The sequence below is a fragment of the Artemia franciscana genome, unplaced genomic scaffold (genome assembly GCF_032884065.1).
Source record: "Artemia franciscana unplaced genomic scaffold, ASM3288406v1 Scaffold_1920, whole genome shotgun sequence".
Taxonomy (NCBI): domain Eukaryota; kingdom Metazoa; phylum Arthropoda; class Branchiopoda; order Anostraca; family Artemiidae; genus Artemia; species Artemia franciscana.
In genome coordinates this window covers 18646-41467 of record NW_027063015.1, presented here as the reverse complement: position 1 = coordinate 41467, position 22822 = coordinate 18646, and the positions used below count along the sequence as shown (strand labels likewise).

The window sequence follows — 22822 nt, the reverse complement described above, 5'->3', positions numbered from 1 at the left end:
TGTATGGTCTGTATTTTTCAAAGTGACAAGATTTTTGCTACGTTGTTTTACAATCATTTAACGGAAAATTATGGTCAGCATCAAGAGTATATACAGTGCAATAAATCACTATATGCAGGAGGGTTGAACTATCTTTAATCAACACTATGTTGCACTGTAGAAATGATCTGCACGTTCGTAGGCTGTTGTCTCAATGAAGCAGCGCGTCGATTTACACCATACGTCACTTTTTACATTTTCTTGTAACGTTTAGCACAGCTCTCTGTGTCTTGCGATATTTCTTCTTAGAAATCTTTAAATTACGAGAGATTCCATAATTTAAAGGATGTGTTAGGCGTTCTTCAACAGCTTCACCGGGTATAAAAAGTAAATTTGGCCATATGAGGTAGGCTCAAAACTATCTTGAGTGTATTGTGATGGATGTGCCGCCAAATTGATTTTGTGATAAGTTTTTCCAGCTACTTTCAAGCTGTCCTGCTACTCGCAGCAGTCTTGTTTTGAAAGACAAACAAATCAAACCAGTGGTGATAGAATGTCGGAAGAGGCTTCATTCGAACATAAAATTTTTAACTATATTGCCGAATTATTGCAAATTGTTTGCATATCGCAAAATCGAAAAACATTGCAAATCGTTACTTTTGGAGGTTAAATTTTATGATTACCCATCTTTTTCTTTAAATATTCATTTCTTGAAATAATCGAAATGCGGCACATAGCAAGTTGAATGAAAGGAAGCAAATAGTATAAGTACAAACTCTATTGGATAATTTAAATAAGAAAAGCCTAGAAAATTAAGCAAATTTTGAATTTCACAGGAAGTGGGAGTGCTGTTCCCCAGGCACTCCCTTGTATGTGTCATTGCTTGAGCTACGTACACATCTTATACGATTGTTTATCATAAGTAATGAAAATCCTGCGCAGTAAGTGTGATTTTTTTTTAATTAATGAAAGAATGATGTTCTAAGAAACAATCCCATTTCCTGATACCTAAAATTGCAATTCAAAGAAGATAATTGGCATGTTCACGCACCTGGTATGTTGCAGCTAAAGCTTAAAAAAGATGAAAATTATGGACCGAATCTGCCAAGAAATTTTGGATGTACGCCTTAATATCGTGTTATTCCATTTTTTAACAGTGTGATCTACTCAATAAGAATTATTGGTTGGCTGTCGTCAACTTGGTGGAATGTGTCGCAAATTGAGATCAGTTTGAGGTTGCACAACGAGTCTACCCTCTTTTTTTTGTTCTTTTGATAGAGAGAGGCCAATAAAAATCTAGATGACAAACCATGGGCCAGCTTAAGATGCCAACATGCGCAAAAGGTATCATGTAGTATAACAGCTCGGGTTTGAGCTTCCTGCCAGTCCGTTCGACCTTGTCATGGTGGTATATATACAATCTTGTAAAAGATATGACCCAGGTTAATCTTATTTGTGCCTTTTATCTACAAAGTGAAAAAATAATGAAGGTAAACCTTTTGCTATTTCTCGTCTTGTTTAACCTCAAAACCGACTAACGTTTACAATATACATTTAAAGTAAGAAGAAATAAAAGGTTCATTTGTATGACAACTGTAGAATTTAACAGCTAGTGAGTTTTTTGGCATTTGTGACATTAGTTTTTTGTTCTTTTTACAAAGAAGAAGCATTGTTTTATTGTAAAACGAGACAGTTTAAGCAAAACAAGTCGTGTCTCATGCATTTTTACGCGGTATTTTTTTATACCGCGTCCACATCTTTAATATCACAAAAAAAGATGAAGAGAATATAAGGCTATAGAAAGAGTAATGAATAACAATAGAGAAGACAGATATGTATTGTTCAAAAGTTTAAATTGTGTTGGATCTGTATTGAAATTTCAAAAAGTTGGAGCACTTTGCAAAGGATCTTGTGTTTAGTTTCCTTAACGATGTTACTAAGGCGAGGCATGAAAAAACCTTGAAACCCTTCATGTTAAAATACAATACAAGAGATTGACATATTTTTTAAAGTAGAAATGCTTACTCACAATAAACATTAGGTAAATTTTAATTATTTTCTTCTGGATAGCAAAATTCATATCAAATTATAACAGCAAGATATGTTTGTTTCAAAGTAATTCACAATTTTTGTGAGAAGGTTTTGACGGTAATGAACTAAAACTGTGTAAAATGAAGTAAATTATAAAAATCTACCTACAAAAAAAAGCAACATAAATGAGACAATTCTCAAGCATATAAGATTAGTATCAGCTGCTTTAGTAAATATTTATAAGATTTAAAAAGGCACTTTGGTACACTATATACAGCGGTAATTTTTTACTCTTGACCTTTGTTGCTAACTTAAAATTCTGCACGTACATTCTTTTCATTGCAGATCAAGATTTTTTAGTCGGATCCAATTCTAGTCTAATGTTACCTAATTCTACGTTCTACGTAGTACGTTCTACGTAATACGTAATACTACGCTAGTATATTTCTACGTTCATGTTTTTCTTGTTATCATGAGGAACTTTCTTGTTATTGTTGAAGAAGCCCGGGTAAATACGCATTGGGCCTTAATCTTGTGTCACCTGAAATCTTATTTTGTTGGATTTCTTATTGAAACTATTTGATAATTTGAATAAGAACAGCCTAGAAATTCAAGAAAATGTATAATTTCGTGGGGGGATGCAGTTCCTCAGGTATCCCTTTTTTATTTAAATCATCAATTAATTTTTGTGTTTTCCCCCTCTTTCTAGAAAAATTTAAGCAATCCATAAGTTGGTATTTGCGGTAGGATTGAATTACTCCTTTTAATCTTAGGACAGCACTATATTTAGTAAAACCAGAAAAGCTTTTCACTGTAATTTTACTCCTATATTAGAAAGTTTTCCCAAATATATTAAACAATATAATAACCCGAGTTTATTGACCGCCCTAAGAAATAAAAAAAAATTGAGAGTGTGGGTGTAAACCAGCAATTTCATAATATTAAAACCAAATAGCCAGCCTAGATCGCAATTTTTAAGTGTCAAAGAAAAGCTTACATCCAGTCCTTCGATATCTGTCGATTTACGGATCTCACAATCTACTAATAACTATTAATACACTGATTAGTGCAATTCTGATAAAATATTAGGTGCTAAAATCCAGTACACCTCACGTACACATTTTGTGTTTGCGTAAAAAACACTTTTGGCTCATGTAGCTCAAATTGCAGACCTTCACCCATATTAAAATAAAGAAAGAACTTAAAAAGTAGATTTTCAAATGAAATTAAAGAACTGCACTATAACATACAACAACAATAGCGTACACTCTATGGTGCTATCGTTGCTAAAGAAGCTTGCAGTTCTTTGCAGTTCATTTTGTTTATTCAAAATAAACTAACTTGTTTACGTTGTTGAGCTAAATTGATTTATTTTAGTTCCGTAAAACTACATAGAGTGATAAATATTTACGAATCAGTCATTAGGGAGGGGGGCTGGTAGTCTTTGTATTGGTTCGAGGGAGCGTACCTGATGCCTCGAAATGTGCATTCTCATATCCGAATTCATAATTCTTTCGTGAGCCTTTAAGTAAAATATAGGAGAAAACTGGGGAGGGGCTCAGAAATTAATTTTCTTTGTAACATAAAAATTAAATTACTATGCTTACCGGTACAAAATGTTAAGAGGAGATCATATGTTAAGAGGGGGGGGGATCATAGGCTAAGTACCATCAGGAAATTTGCTTAAGACGGTTTTTAATAGACATTTCTGGATTTTTTATTTGTATTTCTTTTTTTGTGGAAACATGTATTATGCCGCATTTAGCGGTTGGAATCTATAAGATATAATCGATGGCATTGAAAAAAAAAGTTTCGTCACATTTTCGTCTGTGAAGATGACCAAAGGCTGTTACACTTAACGTTCCCGTAGCGATGTAAATCAAGTTTCCTTTTGATGTTAATAACAATTTCTATAATCCCCCACAGATATTTGAACACATTTATGAGCAGTACCTTGAAATATTTGACAGATCTTTTAAAGTTAATTAAATAAGTGGTTGACGAGCGAAGCGTCGTAAAAACCTGCTTCAAAGAAAGTAATGGTCCACGAGTGTTCGCACAAATTGAACTTTGAACTACTCAACGTGTAAAACTTCGAGGAAAAGATTTACATATAACATAAGGACAATAGCAAGTAGTTAAAACTGGAATGTGAGTGGAAATAGAAAACGTTTCGTATAAAGAGATATTTTTTCAAATCTTATTTCCAAAAATCAGCCGCAGCAAACCCAAATGTGTTGCCAGATGCTTCCAAACTGTGGTCCATTCATCTAACTTTTGAATACCCAAAACTGAGTAATAAACATGAACAAAACGGTTATCATCCTAAACTAAGCAGGTTGGCAGCTGTGATAATTAAAAAGGTGACATACGCCATTTTTGTAACTTTTCAGGAGAGCCGAAAAACGGAAAAAAGCTTGTCGGCTGTGGTTGCTCTGAAGGATGAAGCTAATGAAGATAAAGGGAACATATTAAAAACCAGCTTTTTATGCTTTTTTCATTGATATAAATTAAATTCAAGTATTCCGAGGGAATTCAAAAATTACTCCATTTTATGGCGTATGTCTCCTTTTTCTGTGACAAAAATCGGAGACACATGCCAGGTCCCCATGTTACAGCCCCATAAGATAATCTTCATATTTATCCTAAATTGCAACAAGCTGATCATCGTGACGGTAAGAGATAGGATAATTATCACTGTATCATTCAATTCCTCGTGCTGAGTCTATCAACGAAACATACATAAGTTATTTTCGACCAAAATTACATATGTTGCCCTTTTAATTATCACAGCCGTAGGATCTGTTCATTCATTTTGCTTTCCGGCATCTAATTTTGTTTCTCTTTATTTTGTCCAATACATGTTATCTTTTTGTTTCTTGTTACATAAACGTCTGCAAAACGAAACCTTTTGGAAGGAATATACTTACTTTAAGAAATAACTAGAAATAAAAAAAACTGATAGTGACTAGATTCTGCTCAATTTTAAGAATTCTTATGAGTCGATTATATTCATATGACTATTCTAGTATTTTCGTTAATTAAACATTAATTGACTTCTGAGCCGTTGGAATTGGAACCTTTCGCTTTCGACAAAACAAGATCTACGTGCTAACTAGTTTGATGATACTGGTTTAACGACTATTGCTACTAAATGCAGCTTATCATACTTCCTAAATTCCTCGATCTCAGTTTATTTAAAGATATTTTTCCAATTTTAATGACATATGTTTGCTGCTGCTTCTGTTCTTCCTTTGGCAGAAAACGCTTTCAAACTTTAGGTCAGCGTCGTGATGTGACAGTTTTTCCAAAAGATTAACTGCATCTCGGAGATTTCCGTCTTGAAAATCCTTTATTACCTTGATTCAGCCTTTTCAACAATCTGTCGAGCATGCTCTTCTTGTGAAGAGTGGGAGGGAGACTCATTTTTTTCAACTGGATCAGATCTCGATACTCTAAAATTAATAGTTGTAGGGTCTGCATAATGGGTTTATTGACTTTGGTCGGGGGGGGGGGCAGTAGTCGTTCGAGCTGTGATGTGGTTTGACTAGAAGAGATGCATGTCTGTTCATGAGAGCGAAGATAGGAATAATATGCCTGGTCCTACGATTTTTTTTTGAAGGGAATACAAAAGATTCGAAAAAGTACCAGATCGTTCATAGTAGCGAAGAGTAAGTTAAAAGGTAAATGACATTAATAGTAATCGAAGCTGTGAAGCGAGGGACTTGAAAACATATATTATATATATATATATATATATATATATATATATATATATATATATATATATATATATATATATATATATATATATATATATATATCTATATATATAAAAATAAGTTGTCTGTGGATGGATGGATGGATGTGTCAGGTGACGTCACCTGAAAAAACTGGATCAGGTGACGTCAAAACTGAAAAAACTAAAAAAAGGCAAAAACTACAAAAAAAACTAAAAACTAATAAAAAAAATAAAAAAGCTAAAAAACTAAAAAAACTATAAAGGTAAAAACCAATAAAAAACTAAAAAAAAAACTGAAAAAACTAAAAAAAGGCAAAAACTACAAAAAAAACTAAAAACTAATAAAAAAAGTAAAAAAGCTAAAAAACTAAAAAAACTAAAAAAAGGTAAAAAACTAAAAAAAATAAAAAATAAAAAAAACTAAAAAAAAGGAAAAAACTGAAAAATAAGCTAAAATAAAGGTAAAAACCAATAAAAAACTAAAAAAAAAAAGGAAAAAACTAATAAATGACGACACTCAAAGAGAAAAAAAAGGCAAAAACTACAAAAAAAACTAAAAACTAATAAAAAAAATAAAAAAGCTAAAAAACTAAAAAAACTAAAAAAAGGCAAAAACTACAAAAAAAACTAAAAACTAATAAAAAAGCTAAAAAACTAAAAAAACTAAAAAAAAGGCAAAAACTACAAAAAAACTAAAAACTAATAAAAAAAATAAAAAAGCTAAAAAACTAAAAAAAACTAAAAAAACTAAAAAAAGGTAAAAAACTAAAAAAACTAAAAACTAAAAAAAACTAAAAAAGGTAAAAACTAAAAGAACTAAAAAAGAAAAAAATAAATGACGACACTCAAAGAGAAAGCGACCAGGACAAAAGGAATGTTCGATTAGCAATCAACAAAGCACCGGGACACAGGGAGTATAAATGACGACCCGGGGGAAACAGGGGGATATAAATGACGACCGGGACAAAAAAACTAAAAAGAAAAAAAAACTAAAAACTAATAAAAAAACTAAAAAATCTAAAAATCTAAATAAGCTAAAAAAGAAAAAAAAAGGAAAAAAATAAAGGAGAAAAACAAAACTAAAAAACGAATGTATATACAGACCGGGACACCGGGATACAAATGACGACCGGGACCCGGGACACAGGGAATATAAATGACGACCGGGACACAGGGACACAACTCCGGTACACCGGGATACAAATGACGACCGGGACACAGGGAATATAAATGACGACCGGGACACAGGGACACAACTACAACGGGGGCACCGGGGGAAACAGGGGGATATAAATGACGACCGGGACAAAAAAACTAAAAAGAAAAAAAAACTAAAAACTAATAAAAAAACTAAAAAATCTAAAAATCTAAATAAGCTAAAAAAGAAAAAAAAAGGAAAAAAATAAAGGAGAAAAACAAAACTAAAAAACGAATGTATATACAGACCGGGACACCGGGATACAAATGACGACCGGGACCCGGGACACAGGGAATATAAATGACGACCGGGACACAGGGACACAACTACAACGGGGACACCGGGGGAAACAGGGGGATGTAAATGACGACCGGGACACCGGGACAGGGAATGGTCGATTAGCAATCACCATCAACAAAGCTCAAGGGCAATCATTAGAATCATGAGGTATAGATCTGAATACAGATTGTTTTCCCATGGACCATTATATGTTGCATGTTCAAGAGTCGGTAAACCTGACAATCTATTTATATGCAAAGACAATGGGACAGCAAAGAATGTTGTATATTCGCAAGTTTTACGTAGTTAAAACCATATATATATATCTATCTATATTCACAGGTGGGACATAGGGACACAACTACAATGGCGCGTAACTATTATGGCGCGTAACGACTTACGCGCGCGGGGGGGCTTGGGGGGGGCGCGAAGCGCCCCCACCAACTAGGTGTTGGGGTGGCGCGAAGCGCCACCCCAACAGCTAGTATATATATATATATATATATATATATATATATATATATATATATATATATATATATATATATATATATATATATATATATATATATATATATATATATATATATATATATATATTACCTATTTACCAAAGACGGAATTTTGTATTTTTCTGTAATGGATGGCCTCGATTGTTGATTTCAGCCGTTTTGCACCACGAAACAGTAGTTATAGATTAATAGGGCCAAATACTATACAGCGAGAATTTCAAGATACCCAATTAATATAAATCATTGAAAATTTTTTGAATTATTTGAATTATAAACATGAGTTTCGCCCACTGAAATTGCCCACTGAAATTACAGTGGGTGTGACCGAGATTTTTGTCGACTTATGACAGACAATGTCAACTTTGTTTTGAGTATTTTCGTTAACCTTAAAAAATATTTTTGATATTTTTTCTTTAAATTTCTTCTACAAAAAGCCCAACAAAATGGCAAATGGGCAACCAAGATTATGAGGCTGACTCATGACTGACAATATGAACGGAACTTGTAGGCAAGCGGATGACTGAGATTTTTTCAAATACTCTGAGTTTTGCCAATTGGCGAAGCCCACTGGAGTCAGGTGTGGGTTGACGACATAGATTTCAGGTTGAAAACCTATGGACAACCATTCGTGTGAAATGGTAGGAGGAACGGACGACCTAGATTTTTTATATTTTAGCGGCTTTGCCTACCTGAAATGACCATGTAAGAATCAAAGGCGGTCGACTAGGATTTAGGGTTGATGCGTGACAGACAATGTTTACCAGACTTGTAGGTAAATGGGTGACTTAGATTTAAATATTCTATTTATATAACGCCTCCCGCTTTCAGAAAACATAGACTTATTGTCAAGTGCCGGAGCATTTCATCTCTGAGTTTGCTTTGATATTGAACTACCAAATTGTGTAAAAAATGAAGGAAATCTAATAGAAATTTGCCTTTTTAGTTCCGCCAATCTGTGTAAACATTTTTCATATAAACTGCGAAAATAAAACCTGATTTTTTGAATCATTAAGTGATGATTGCACAATGGTACACAACAGTGCATAAACAAAGCCAGGTAAACATCGAGTATACAACATCGCGTATACAACACCGTGTTTACAGAACCATATATATCTTAAAAAATTAGGAATTGCTAGAAATATAACTTTCTATTTAAAACAAGAGCTAAGAGCTCATATGGCACTGTTGACGAGGCGAGAAGAGCTAAGAGCCAAGAGATCATATGGTATAAGCTCTAGCAAAATTCTATGAATCAATAGATTGGTTTAAAAAGGAAAATAAGAGGCTTAATGCCGGCCAAGATTTAAAATAAGAGCTCTGAGTCACAAAGTCCTTCTAAATATCAAAATTCATTAAGATCCGATCACCCACTCGTAAATTATAAATACCTAATTTTTTCTAATTTTTCCTCTCCCTTTTGCCCTCCAGATGGTCGAATCTGGGAAAACGACTTTATCAAGTCAAATTGTGCAGCTCCCTGACACGCCTACCAATTTTTATCGTCTTAGCACGTCCAGAAGCACCAAACTCGCCAAATCACTGAACCCCTCCCCTCAACTCCCCCAAAGATAGTGAATCCAGTATGGTTCAGTCAATCACGTATCAAGGGCATTTGTTTATTCTATCCACCAAGCTTCATCCCGATTCCTACACTCCAAGTGTTTTTCCAAGATGACCCCCTCCAACTCGCCCCAATGTCATAAAATCTGGTCGGGATTTGAAATAAGAGCCCTGAGACATGAATTCCTTCTAAATATCAAATTTCATTACGATCCGATCACCTGTTCGTAAAATAATAATACCCCCATTTTCACGTTTTACAAGAATTCCGGTTTCCCCTCCAACTCCCCCGAATGTCACAGGAACTGGTCGGAATTTAAAATTAGAGCTATAAAGCACAAGATCATTCTAAATATCAAATTTGATTAAGATCTGGTCACCCTTTCGTAAGTTACAAATGCCTCAATTTTCAAATTTACCCCCCCCCCCAACTCCACCAAAGAGAGCAGATCCGGTCCAGTTATGTAAGTCACGTATCTTAGACAGGTTTTGATTCTTCCCATCCAGTTTCATCGTGATCTCACCTCTTAAGTATTTTCTAAGATTTCTGGTTCCCCTCAACTGCCCCCCTCCAATTACGCTGGATCCGGTTGAGATTTAAAATAAGAGATCTGAGTTACGGGATCCTTCTAAATATGAAGTTTCATGAAGATCCGATCACTCCTTCGTAAGTTAAAAATACGTCATTTTTTCTTATTTTTCAGAATTACCCCCCCCCCCCCGCAATTGAGCGGATCCGTTCCAATTATGTAAATCAGGTATGCAAGACTTCTGCTTATTTTTCCAACCAAGTTTCATCCCAATCCCTCCAATCTAAGCGTGTTCCATCATTTTAGGTTTCCCCACCCCAAACTCCCCCCAATGTCACCAGATCCGGTCAGAATTTAAAATAAGAGCTTTGAGACATGATATCCTTCTAATATCAAATTTCATGGAGATCCAATTATCCGTTCGTAAGTTAAAAATACCTCCTTTTTTCTAATTTTTCTGAATTAATTCCCCCCCAAACTACCCCAAAGAGAGCGGATCCGTTCTGGTTATGTCAATCAAGTATCTAGTACTCGTGTTTTGTCCCCACCAAGTTTCATCCCGATCCCTCCACTCTAAGTGTTTTCCAACTTGTAGGTTTCCCCCTCCCAACAACCTCCCCCCCCAATGTCACCAGATCCGGTCGGGTTTAAAATAAGAGCTCTGAGCCATAATATCCTTCTAAATATCAAATTTCATTGAGATCCGATCACCCGTTCGTAAGTTAAAAATACCTCTTTTTTTTTAACTGACCGCATTTTTAGAATTTGTTCTCCAAAATTCATTGAGGAGGAATTATTATTGCTAAAAGACATTTTAATAAGTAACCATTATCCGGGTTGGTTAATTGACCAGACTTTTTCGAAAAGAAGGAAAATATTTCTAGAATGTTCTGAAGATATTCTGGAAACAACAGAAAAGAAAGATATCTTTTGTTCTCTACCATATGTTCCAGGTTTGAGTGAAAAACTTAAAAGAATTTTACAAAATAATGGTTTAAAGGTAGCTTTAAGAGGTAGTAATACTTTGGCTAGTTTTTTAAATTCTGGAAAAGATCGGACTTCCGTAGAGCAACAAAGTGGGGTTTATAAAATTCCATGTACTTGTGGAAGCTCTTATGTGGGACGTACTAACCAGAATTTAAGAACGAGATTGCTACAATATGATAATTCCATTTCATCGTCTTTAAAGCAAAATACCAAACCTGAAGATTTCACGTCGGCCCTCTCGGAGCATATCTTTAATTTTCCAAATCATTTTATTTTGTTTGAAAATGTTTCTTTGATTTCTAGGGACCAAGGTTTAAAGCAAACTTTCAGGGAAACAATCGAAATTAAAAAAATTCTATTCAAGAATAATTCCATAAACAGAGATACAGGTGAATTTGGATTGAACTCAATTTATGATAATTTACTGAGGTCAAATAAAGTAAATATCACTTCACCTAAGAGCTATGACCTCTGTCCACGTAATACGTCAGTTAAATCTAATGAACCGGAACCGAAAAGGTCAAGGAGATTTGCCTTGGCTGTTGCATTGAAAAAAATAAGAGCAATAAACTATATGTAATTAGTTTATTAGGTATAAATTTTGTTTATTTTTATTCATGTCTTTTAGTTTTACTGCTGATGATGAACACTGTATATGTGTTCGAAATATCCAGTTAAATAGTTTATATTTCACTGTCAATAAAAAGGTATCATCCCTATTTTGAACTGTTTTACTTTCCTCATTTTTTTTTAATTTTTCAGAAATACCCCCCCCCCAACTACCCCAAAGAGAGTGGATCTGTTCCGTTTATGTCAATCATCTATCTAGGACTTGTGTTTATTTTTCCCACCATGTTTCTTCCCGATCCCTCCACTCTAAGTGTTTTCCAAGTTTTAGGTTTCCCCCTCCCAACTCCCCGCCCCCATCACCAGATCCGGTCGGGATTTAAAATAAGAGCTCTAAGACACAATATCCTTCTAAACATCAAATTTCATGGAGATCTGATCACCCGTTAGTAAGTTAAAAATACCTCCTTTTTTCTAATTTTTCTGAATTAACCCCCCCCCCCCCAAACTAACCCAAAGAGAGCGGATCCGTTCTGGTTATGTCAATCAAGTATCTAGGACTCGTGTTTTTTTCCCACCAAGTTTCATCCCGATCCCTCCACTCTAAGTGTTTTCCAACTTTTAGGTTTCCCCCTCTCAACTCCCCCCCCAATGTCACCAGATCTGGTCGGGTTTAAAATAAGAGCTCTGAGCCACGATATCCTTCTAAATATCAAATTTCATTGAGATCCGATCACCCGTTCGTAAGTTAATATTACCTCATTTTTTCAATTTTTCAGAAATACCCCCCCCCCCAACTACCCCAAAGAGAGCGGATCTGTTCCGTTTATGTCAATCATCTATCTAGGACTTATATTTATTTTTCCCACCATGTTTCTTCCCAATCCCTCCACTCTAAGTCTTTTCCAAGTTTTAGGTTTCCCCCTCCCAACTCCCCATCACCAGATCCGGTCGGGATTTAAAATAAGAGCTCTAAGACACGATATCCTTCTAAACATCAAATTTCATTGAGATCCGATCACCCGTTCGTAAGTTGAAAATACCTCATTTTTCTAATTTTTAAGAATTACTCCCCCCCCCAACAACTACCCTAAAGAGAGCGAATCTGTTCCGATTATGTCAATCATGTATCTGGGACTTGCGCTTATTTTTCCCATCAAGTTTCATCCCGATCCCTCCACTCTAAGTGTTTTCCAAGATTTTAGGTTTCCCCCTCCAACTCCCCCCAATGTCATCAGACCCGGTCGGGATTTAAAATAAGATCTCTGAGACACAATATCATTCAAACATCAAATTTCATTAAGATCCAATCACCCGCTCATAAGTTAAAAATACTTCATTTTTTCTATTTTTTCCGAATTAACCGGGCCTCCACTCCCCCTCCCCAGATGGTCAAATCGGGAAAACGACTATTTCTAATTTAATCTGGTCCGGTTCCTGATACGCTTGCCAAATTTCATCGTCCTAGCTTACCTGGAAGTGCCTAAAGTAGCAAAACCGGGACCGACAGACAGAGCGACAGAATTGGCGATTGCTATATGTCACTTGGTTAATACCAAGTGCCATAAAAACACCGGCAGCCGTAAAATTTATTTTTAATGGGTACTAAATAAAAAAACAAATGTAGAACAAAAATTAGCAAAGAAAACTGATACCAAATAGATATGGGACAAAAGTCCTTAAGAAGGTGTAGTTTTACTTCTAGTCAGTAGTTATCTTTGGGAATCAACAGATCGTTAATGTTGTAATGCTTGAATTTTTATACGAGCAAACACGTTGTTAAATTTAGCTATTTAGTCTTGAAGATCTATCTTCACGTTCAACGCGGCAGCACTGGCGAAAATTTGACGCTCCCTTAAAATTCCTAATTTTGAAGCAACCAAAAGAAACATCTTTGAAAATCGAGGTTTTTTAGTAACACTAAAGCTTTTTAATAAAAAAGATTGACCAACGGGCAAAAACTACTTTTTTAGACATCTCCTTCATACTTTGAGAGTTACTTCTTCACTTTTACATTCTCAAAAAACTATTTCGGTCAAAATTAGTCACTGCAAGATGTTGCATAAAGAAGCACATGAACTGCTATTATTTATCCAACTTTATTTTTTCAATAAACTTTATTTTTTAAATATTTTTCAATAATTTCAATTATTATTTTTTCAAAGCATGTATTGAAGTTCTACTATGAATTTTTTGATTGCAGACTATTCTGCTATTGGCTTCAGGACTTTCAGTTGTATTCTCTCGGCCACAATACTCGTACGACAGACCCCCAAGCGGACTCTACGAATTACCAGAAGCACCGACCAATCAGGTTGAAACTAGAGTAGCCCCACCTTCTGCAGCCGTAAGTATTCCACTTACAATAATACGCAAAAGTTTAACACAGCTAAAAACTATACATAATCGGTGTGCAATTTAGTTAAAGCAGGTTGGAGCTGTAATTATTCCAGTTTGCAAAAAGTTCTGTAAAAGAGTACTAAAAAATTTATGAAATACACAAGTTATATAAAAGTATCAAAGAGGATTATCTAGTGCATTGCTTAAGCCGGTGCCAGGGGCTCTCTACGATAAGGGAAGGAATATTTAGAAATAATGATCTTCCAGGTGTCTTAACTAGTACGTCGCCTCATTTTATTTGTAGAGCAGCAAGGTATCTGGAGATTTTGTTAAATAAAAAAAAAATATAATAAATAAATAAACAACAAATTTTAGTATAAAGAAAATGTAATGTTTTATTTTATGTCTTTTTCCGAGTCTTAAGCGTTCTTTTCAAGGACCTTTTTTTAAAGAATTAAGTACTAGTATTAGGTTAATGGAGTGTTTCATTTAAGCGTTTTATGATGATCGCTGATCAAGGTATATGTTATTTGTGACTTTTGTTTATGTTATTGTACTGGGTTCATGTCTGTATACTTGGCTTTAAAATACACTTATCAATCTATCTACATTTGTATTATTAATATCCTGTCTTCAAAGTGTAGACATTTGAGCAAAGGAATATTACTTTTTAATGTAGTATGTCTGCAATAGCATTGGAATTTTACTAGTTGAAGAAAGTCTGATATTGCTATTTGAATGTAGAAAAGCGTTGAAGTTTGAAGTGCTTGTACCAAAAGTAATATAAGCAAGACAAAGATTAGGCATTGCTATGATTGAACTAAAAGTCGCAAAAGGATATTGAAAGATTTCTCATCAGGATCAACTTTAGTTAATTATAGTCGTAGATGCTTCGTTTTTTGATCTCCAAGACGCAAAATTAAGATTCTAATCCAAAATTTTTAAAAAAAATGTTTATTTAGCTAATGATGACATTTTTTTGTTAATGCTCTTTAAATTTGCTTATATAGATAGGTAGGCTTATCAATTATGTATCTGGATCGGTCTTTCATTATTTCAATTTTATTTGTTATTCTTTTTCTTTTGATGGCTATTTAATAAATATGAGCGATCGCCTCTAAAAATACGAAAAAAGAAATCCCTGCTAAGTTAAATCTAACGCACGAGAATTTACTTTGAAAAGTAAATCCCATACTTGGAATCTTTTTTTTAAATAGTTCTGAAGCAACAAATCCATTTTGTAAGGTCTAAAAAGGCTGGCTGACTATTTAATATTTGGCTATGAAACTTCACAGTTAGGTTTTAAGAATGACCTGCAGCATAGCGAATCGACTAACGGTAGGACATTGCTATTTTGGCACGTCTTATTTAAAGTGCCATTGCTATTTTGTACTTCTTATTAAACCATGATTGCTATTTTTATGCTTCTAATTAGAACAGCATTGCTATAGAAGAACTCTTCTAGGTATTTAACGTTGTAAACGTAAATGAACGTATTTGTGGTTCTTTTGTAGCCTAAAATTATTGCAAAATCCATTTTGAAAGGCTTGCAACGCGCCATCTATTATCATAATTTGTTAAGCCTTGTCTTTACTTTCAGTTGAAGTTGGCCAAGTAAAAACAGCTTTTTGTTCATTGAAAACAAACTTTTTGGGAAAAAAATCTACTACAAATGCGCCTGATTCGCCTTTTTGAGCTTTAAAAAGTACAAATGTAGACTGAAACTGCCTAAAAAGGGGAAAAGCCACGAGCAACTTTGCTTGAGAAAGTCATAATGAAGACACAGCTTTATTATAAACCTGTCAGTTTTTTCCTGGAAGGGAAAAAATTGAATGATTCAAAACAGTGAGTTTATAAGAAATTACATAGTAGGGAGAAAATTTTTTTTTTTCATTTCTGTTCTATCAAAAACCTAAGGAGAATCAAGTTTCCTATTATAAATTAATTTCGAGAACTTTCTAAAAAGCACTGCATATATTCATAGCATCGTAACCTGGTATTGACATCTATTCAACTGTATGGAATAGATCTCCCTTAAAGGAATTGCTACTTGAACCTGTCAGGTTTTTCTGAAGAGGAGATAAAACAAAGATAGAAAATGGAGTATCTGATTTTTGAATTCACCATGGAAGCTTTATGTATTCGTTATTTCTCTATTATTTTTAGGTACCTATGCCAATGCCATATGAATTAGACTGGGCTGTCAGTGATCAAGCAAATGGACTCGATTTCGGCCACGAAGAAGCTAGCAGTGATGGAATAGTCAGTAAGGGTAGCTACAAAGTACTTCTGCCTGATGGGCGTCTGCAAGTAGTTACATTTACAGTCAATGGAGATGACGGCTATGTAGCTAATGTCCAGTACCAGAAATAGTTTATTTTAAGGGTGTAGTTACAAAATTTCTATAAGATTTTATTTTTATAGTGACGGAATAATAGTGTGTACTCGTAAAATATAAGGCAAAGCTATTCAGAAAGTTTAATATTCATATTGATATCTTCTTTTAGATTCGACCGTAAATATCCTTAATAATATTTAATAATCAATAAGAAGGATTGTATACGAAGTGATTTGAAGTTTAGAGGTCTTAAAAAAAGGATAAGGCCAGTAATAACCTCCAGGCAATTGCTGGCACATAGAATGTTGAATCAGCGGTTCAGTTGCTGGGTCTTTTATGCAGGGACAAGCACCAAGCTTGTCACACAACCTTGCTGTGGTGGGAATTGAACCTCAGATCCCTTATTTCGAAAAAGAGTGTCAATCCTTTGTGCTACCACAGGATAAAAGTTTAATTCACTGTCCCAAATTCTTTATTCTTTCTAAAAAAAAATTTCATTTCCTTTTTTTTCATTTTTATGCATAAAACTCAACTAAGTTAAAATTTTCTTGAAACCTTGCGTTAAGTATAGAATTAGGAAAAAAAGAGGTTACTACTTTAACCTCACATAAAAGTAAATTTCATAGAAAGAAGAGCGAATCTCGCTAAGATGGAACAACAAACAAAACCAAACAAATCTAAGAAGCAATAAGCATAATCTTTGATATATCAAGAATAGTGAAAATGCAAAAAAAAAAAAAATATCAACAAGAAGTATTTAGATCAGTAGCACTGATTCCTAGACACAGTAGACATAAATAAATTGGACACATAATTACACGTTTAAATATAGACAAGAATCAAATACTGACATCATGCTAGATTTCTATGTTCTCACAACTTCTGCCAAGAAAATGCTCCTATAATCAATTTAGCTAGAAATTAGAAATTACTTTTGAGATATAAAAGCGATAAAAGTCGGTGTTTTTTACCATAGAATTCTGTAATATTCTTGGGTTGTTGCTGTTTATTCCTTACTTTTTAACATATTGAGCTAGCTTCATCTTACTAAGCTGTTAAACTTACAAGTAAATGAATTAAGTGAGCCTCTTTAATAGTTCTTTCCACTGGATGTTTATTTCATAATTTTCTTTAAGAACGAAAATTGGTAGGAAATCTGTCCTAACAATGCGTTTGTGTACATTTCTGTACAGTTTTATATAAAACAGTATTTTTTTTTCGAATAGATTTGTGTTTTATGACTGTATGTGTCTGTCTTTTAATTGATTGAATCATAGGAGAGAGGGGGACTGAGACTGAATGACGCACGGTGAGATGATACAGGTATTTCTCAAATAGCATGATCTCTTTAAATACTAAACTTATACTCCTAAAATTAGCGGAGAGAACTTTCGCATAATATATATTTTAAGTATTCTTCTCGAAACACTTGAAACTATTGCAGCTTTAAATATACGCTCTGTGGTATCAACAGCCCCCCTCCTAATCGAAAAATTATATGATGCTCTTCAGACTCAAGCCCCAATTAGGAGTCCTGCCAGAAAAGAAATGCTATGAGATTTATAAAAAAAATATTAAAAAGATGACAAAATTATCAAATACAATTATAAATGGTATAATGTCCCATTGTAAATGTGTATAGCTTCGTTTACAAGCTGTTGAACAAAAAACAAACTAGACAGGTTACTGGGTGTAAGGAACAAGCTACTGACAAGAAGTTAGAAGAAACCAGAAGTCAGCTTAAACAGGGCGTTGAGAAGAAAGACCTGATTAAAATTCAGCTTGCCCAAAGTATTGTCATGGGTCAGTTTTCTTGCATACCGAACAGAAAAAAGAATCAATAGCTGTTGAAATTTCTCAGGTACTTAAATGTAAAAATAAAGGAAGTTGCTGATAACCATGCCTTTGATAGTTTAGAGGAAGGAAAGTTAAAGGCAGAAAAAAGGAAATAAAACTAGAAAAAGGATTCTGAAATGTCTTGTGATAGTTGTCTTTTGTGGTCTGGTAACTATATTTTAGTCATTAATCCAAGTAATTACTTGCTTATTATTTGATTTTTTTATACCTTCATAGTTGAAAATCGAGCAAAAAGGAAGTCTGAGAACATTAAAATAGAATAATAAAGGGTCGTATCATCTTTATATTACCCATAGATAGATACTTTATTTCGTTTCACAGAAACAAAAACAAAAATATTTGCATTTCACAGAAACAAAAACAGAAAAAAAACTACAAAAAAAAAGGAGAAAAAGAATAAACACTATCTAAATCAAAACATAAACACTAACTAAAAGTCAAGCCTCTTTGTGCGGTATAAAAATCTGTTTACACTGGTCCGAGCTCTATTATTTCTAATTATCAGCGATAAAGGAAACGGCACACTTATTTCATGTTCACTTAACTCAAACTCCATTGCTAAACGTGCTCTACAATAAACAGGGCAATCAAATAGAAGATGACTACATGTTTCCATTAGACCGCACAAGCACAATGGAGAGTCAGCTTTCCCGATCCTATTTAAAAAGTGAAGCAATCTACTATGACCTGTAATAAGCTATGTTAATCTACTATTTGGGAGAATTTTTGATGCAGAGATAAGGTCATCCTTATTTTCAAAAAAGTTAGCCGGCCATGTGCTAACAGAATTTTTAAACTCATCAAACCATGTTGCATACAAAAACTCATTTAAAGATTTCCGGTTAATATGAAAGGGCTGAAATACACCAAGGTCATTAAGGGAAAGACCCAAAAAATTTGCAATAATTTGGTCAGTGTAATGGCTATGATGTGCCAGAATATTGTTTTGCAGAGTTAATTTTATGTTTAACATGGTCAGTCCATAATAACTTTCTATCAAGAATAACACCCAAATATTTAACCTTATTTTTAACAGGTATCTCAATTCCATCATACATTAGCTTTACAGACGGAAGCTGATGCTTCCTTGAAAATGAAATTGCTTCTGTCTTGGATTTATCAAACACGAGCTTGTTATCTACTGGCCAAATTTGGAAGTACGAAAATACCCTTGATACCAAGGATTCTAAAGTTGATATTTTGCTTGATGTGATAATTGCACAAACATCATTAGCATATGCCTGAATTTTTACATTAGGAATATTTATTTCTAGAAGATCATTTATATTAACCTACCATAACAAGGGGGATAATATTCCACCTTGAGGACATGATCGCTCCAAAATGCACGAATATTCACCCTTATACGTAACAACTCTATTAGAAAAGTAACTATAAATTAAATTTAAAAGCCTATCCGGGCACGATTTAGCCTTTAACTTTTTCAGTATTCCAGGGTACCACGCGGAGTCAAATGCGCCTTTTATATAAAAAAATATGCATAAAGTAAAAATTTGTTTCTGCATATTCTCCTCCGCCGTGGTAACAATACCATCAATTGCATCAATAGTACTTTTCCCACTACGGAAGCCAAACTGCAGGGGCGAAAGCCAACTATATTCATTGCTAATCGCAATCATTCTATTCGCAATGGCACGCTCATATATTTTGCCAAGATTTGAGAGTAGGCTAATCGGACGATACGAAGCTGGATTGCCATCTTTCTTTTTGCCATTTTTTTTTTCAAACCATTATATTTGCATTTTTCCAACTTTTCGGGAAATATGAAATTTTTAAGCAACTATTCACTAACTTTACCAAACTAGGAGCAAGAACATTGATGTTTTTAATTAGGGTTAAATTTAGAATCCCATCTGGGCCTGGGGCCTTTGATGGCTTTGAACCTTTAATTATTTCTTTTAATTCATTCAAGGAGACTTCGGTAACACCTGATATGCTATTAATCAGAAAATCTGTAAGTTCTGCTCTAACTTCACCATGGTAATTACTATCAGTCGAATGATCACCCTTTAAAAACCACTTATTTAGCAATACCTCCTCGGCTTCCGTTACAGAGTTAGTCTTACTGCCGTCATCTTTTGTTACATGTAGTGGCTGAACAATGGCATTACTATTTTTTCCAAATTTTGTGGATTGTATTCCATGGATCCCAATTCGGTTTATCTGCACAGAATTTATTCCAGTCACTCTTTTTAGCATTTAAAATACCCAGTTTATAATTCTTTTTTGCATTCCTTAAATTAACCTCATTTGCGAGAGAATTACATGATTTAAATATCCATAGCAATCGTCTATACCCTTTTCTAAGTTCCGATAATTCTGAAGTCCGCCAACGTGAATACTTTTTGGGAGAGCCACGACTCACTGGAGTTGATTCATTGGTAGCTTTTTGTATTAAAGATGTTAAAGCATCTATAGCTTTATCTATTTCTTCAGCATCCGTAGTAGGGAGGGAATATAAACTATCTATTTCATTTAAAATAATGTTGCTAAAACATTCCAGTTAGTTTTTCTGTAATCATACTTGATGTTATTACAAATTTCCACGATATCTGCCTCAAAAACTAGGTTAAACTTGATATACAAGTGATCAGATAAGGATGGGGGGTCATTTATCACTTCCCAGCTGTCAACAAATTTTAGTAAATTTAGACCAACTGCTGTGACGTCGTGGCTCGAATATGAAAATTCATACGTTGGCATATCTGGGTCATTCAGTACTAATAATGATTTCCTGGCAACAAAATCCTCAATGGATTTACCTTTCAAATCGGAATAAATATTATTAAGCCACAGTGAACTTTTGGCATTAAAATCTGCCCCCAAAACATAATTTGAATAATTTCTAAGACTATCTATACTTGCTAAATAACTATCTACTGAGCACAGGAATGGAGGGCAATACATGGATGAAACTAGAATAGTTCTACTTTTAAGATAAACAGACACTGTAACACATTCATTGGTCGAGATTTCGTAGTGTATATCGCATTTTAGGGATTTATGGACAAGTATAACAGCACTATAGAATCTTTTCTCAAATGTTGTCTTTGAGAAGGTATTGTACATATTCTGCACACACGAAAGTTTACCAGATTTATTAATGTAAGGCTCTTGAATAAGCACGACATCAGGGCATAAGTCAACCAGTGTTTTTTCTAATTGTGCCGATGGAGCATAACAATGTTGTAGGTTAATTTGTAGAATCTGTAAGTTATTCTTATACGTATTTACATGAGACGTGTTCTGCATTTATGCTAAATAATCAATATTCTTTTTTAATTGTTTTGGTTATTTCGATAGCTGTTGGGCAATTTTTGTAGTCGTACGATGGATGTGGCTCACAATTGAGCTGTCGCTTATTGCAAGAACGGCAACTAGGGCGACTACTATATATATCTATATATAAAAATAAGTTGTCTGTCTGTCTGTCAGGTTACGTCATATTTCTGTGTTGACTGACGTCATCAAGTTAGTTGTCGTCATTTTTGCTACGACGGTGACGTCATTCAAGATATTTAAGACATATGTTCACGTAGAAATCTATTTATGTTTAAGTTTAAAATGACTGATGAACTTACAATGGCAAAAGCCGATGAAGATGCTCAAAGAGTCAAAGTCAGAAAAGAAAGCGTGCCGAGGAATCAAAAGAACAGCAAGGAAACAGGCTTGAGGCTGATAGAGAAAGAAAGAACAGAAAGCGTGCCGAGGAATCAAAAGAACAGCAAGGAAACAGGCTTGAGGCTGATAGAGAAAGAAAGAACAGAAAGCGTGCCGAGGAATCAAAAGAACAGCAAGGAAACAGGCTTGAGGCTGATAGAGAAAGAAAGAACAGAAAGCGTGCCGAGGAACTACCAGAGCGACGCGGAAACAGACTTGCTGCTAAAAGAGAAAGTGAAAAAAGAAGGCGTGCCGAGGAATTATAAGAACAGCAAGAAATCAGGCTTGCTGCTGATAGAGAAAGTAAGAAAAGAAAGCGTGCCGAGGGATCACAAGAACAGCAAGAAATCAGGCTTGCTGCTGATAGAGAAAGTAAGAAAAGAAAGCGTGCCGAGGAATCAGAGAAACCTGAAAGTTATCGCCTGGCATTCAGGTACAACCCAGTCGATGATTATAGCTTGAGTAGATGTGTTCAAATCGGGACAATGTCTAAAATTTGTCCCTATTACAAGGCCTTGAAATTCAATGGTGAAACAATGGGAATGTGTTGCGCCTCAGGAAAAGTTAAACTTCCTCTATTGGCTGCACCACCAGAGCCATTGAAGACTTTCCTTACTGGAACTACGTCAGAATCTAAGTGTTTTTTGTCACAAATCAGAAAATACAACTCATGTTTCAAAATGACTTCGTTTGGAGCCCAAATCGAAAATCCAGATCAATTTATGTCTACTTTCAAAGTAAAAGGGCAAATTTATCATAGAGCAGGGTCCCTTCTACCATTCTCAGGCGAGAATCATAAATTTTTACAATTGTACTTCATCAGTGATAGAAATTCTGAATTGAATGCATGTTGCGAAATTTCTCCAAACGTTGAAAGGACAATCGTTTCCCAATTGCAACATCTTTTCCACGAAAATAATAATTTAGTGCGTCTGTTCAAAACAGCCATCGATTTGATGCCTACTGATACGCATAAAATTGTTATTTCCGCTGACAAAACGCCTCCTGGCCAACATGTGCGTAGATACAATGCTCCAACTATCGACGAAGTGGCAATTGTTATGGTCGGTGATCAGTTTTTACCTCGAGATATTATTCTTCATAAGCGAAACGCTCAGTCGTTAAGAATTGCTGAAACTCATCGATGCTACGATGCCCTACAATATCCTATCATTTTTGGGGATGGAGCCGACGGCTATCACTTTAATATTAAATTGA

The 22822-nt window shown here is 34.5% G+C and overlaps 1 protein-coding gene across 1 annotated transcript; it reads left to right on the top strand.

Annotated features, from left to right (window-relative positions):
* Positions 1-1314: 1314 nt before the first annotated feature.
* Positions 1315-16819, top strand: LOC136042747 (pro-resilin-like). Its single transcript, XM_065727712.1, has 3 exons — positions 1315-1469; positions 13592-13735; positions 15895-16819. Exons 1-3 carry the CDS (start codon positions 1413-1415, stop codon positions 16099-16101), a joined length of 408 nt encoding a protein of 135 aa, XP_065583784.1. The 5' UTR covers positions 1315-1412; the 3' UTR covers positions 16102-16819.
* The last annotated feature ends 6003 nt before the right edge of the window (positions 16820-22822 follow it).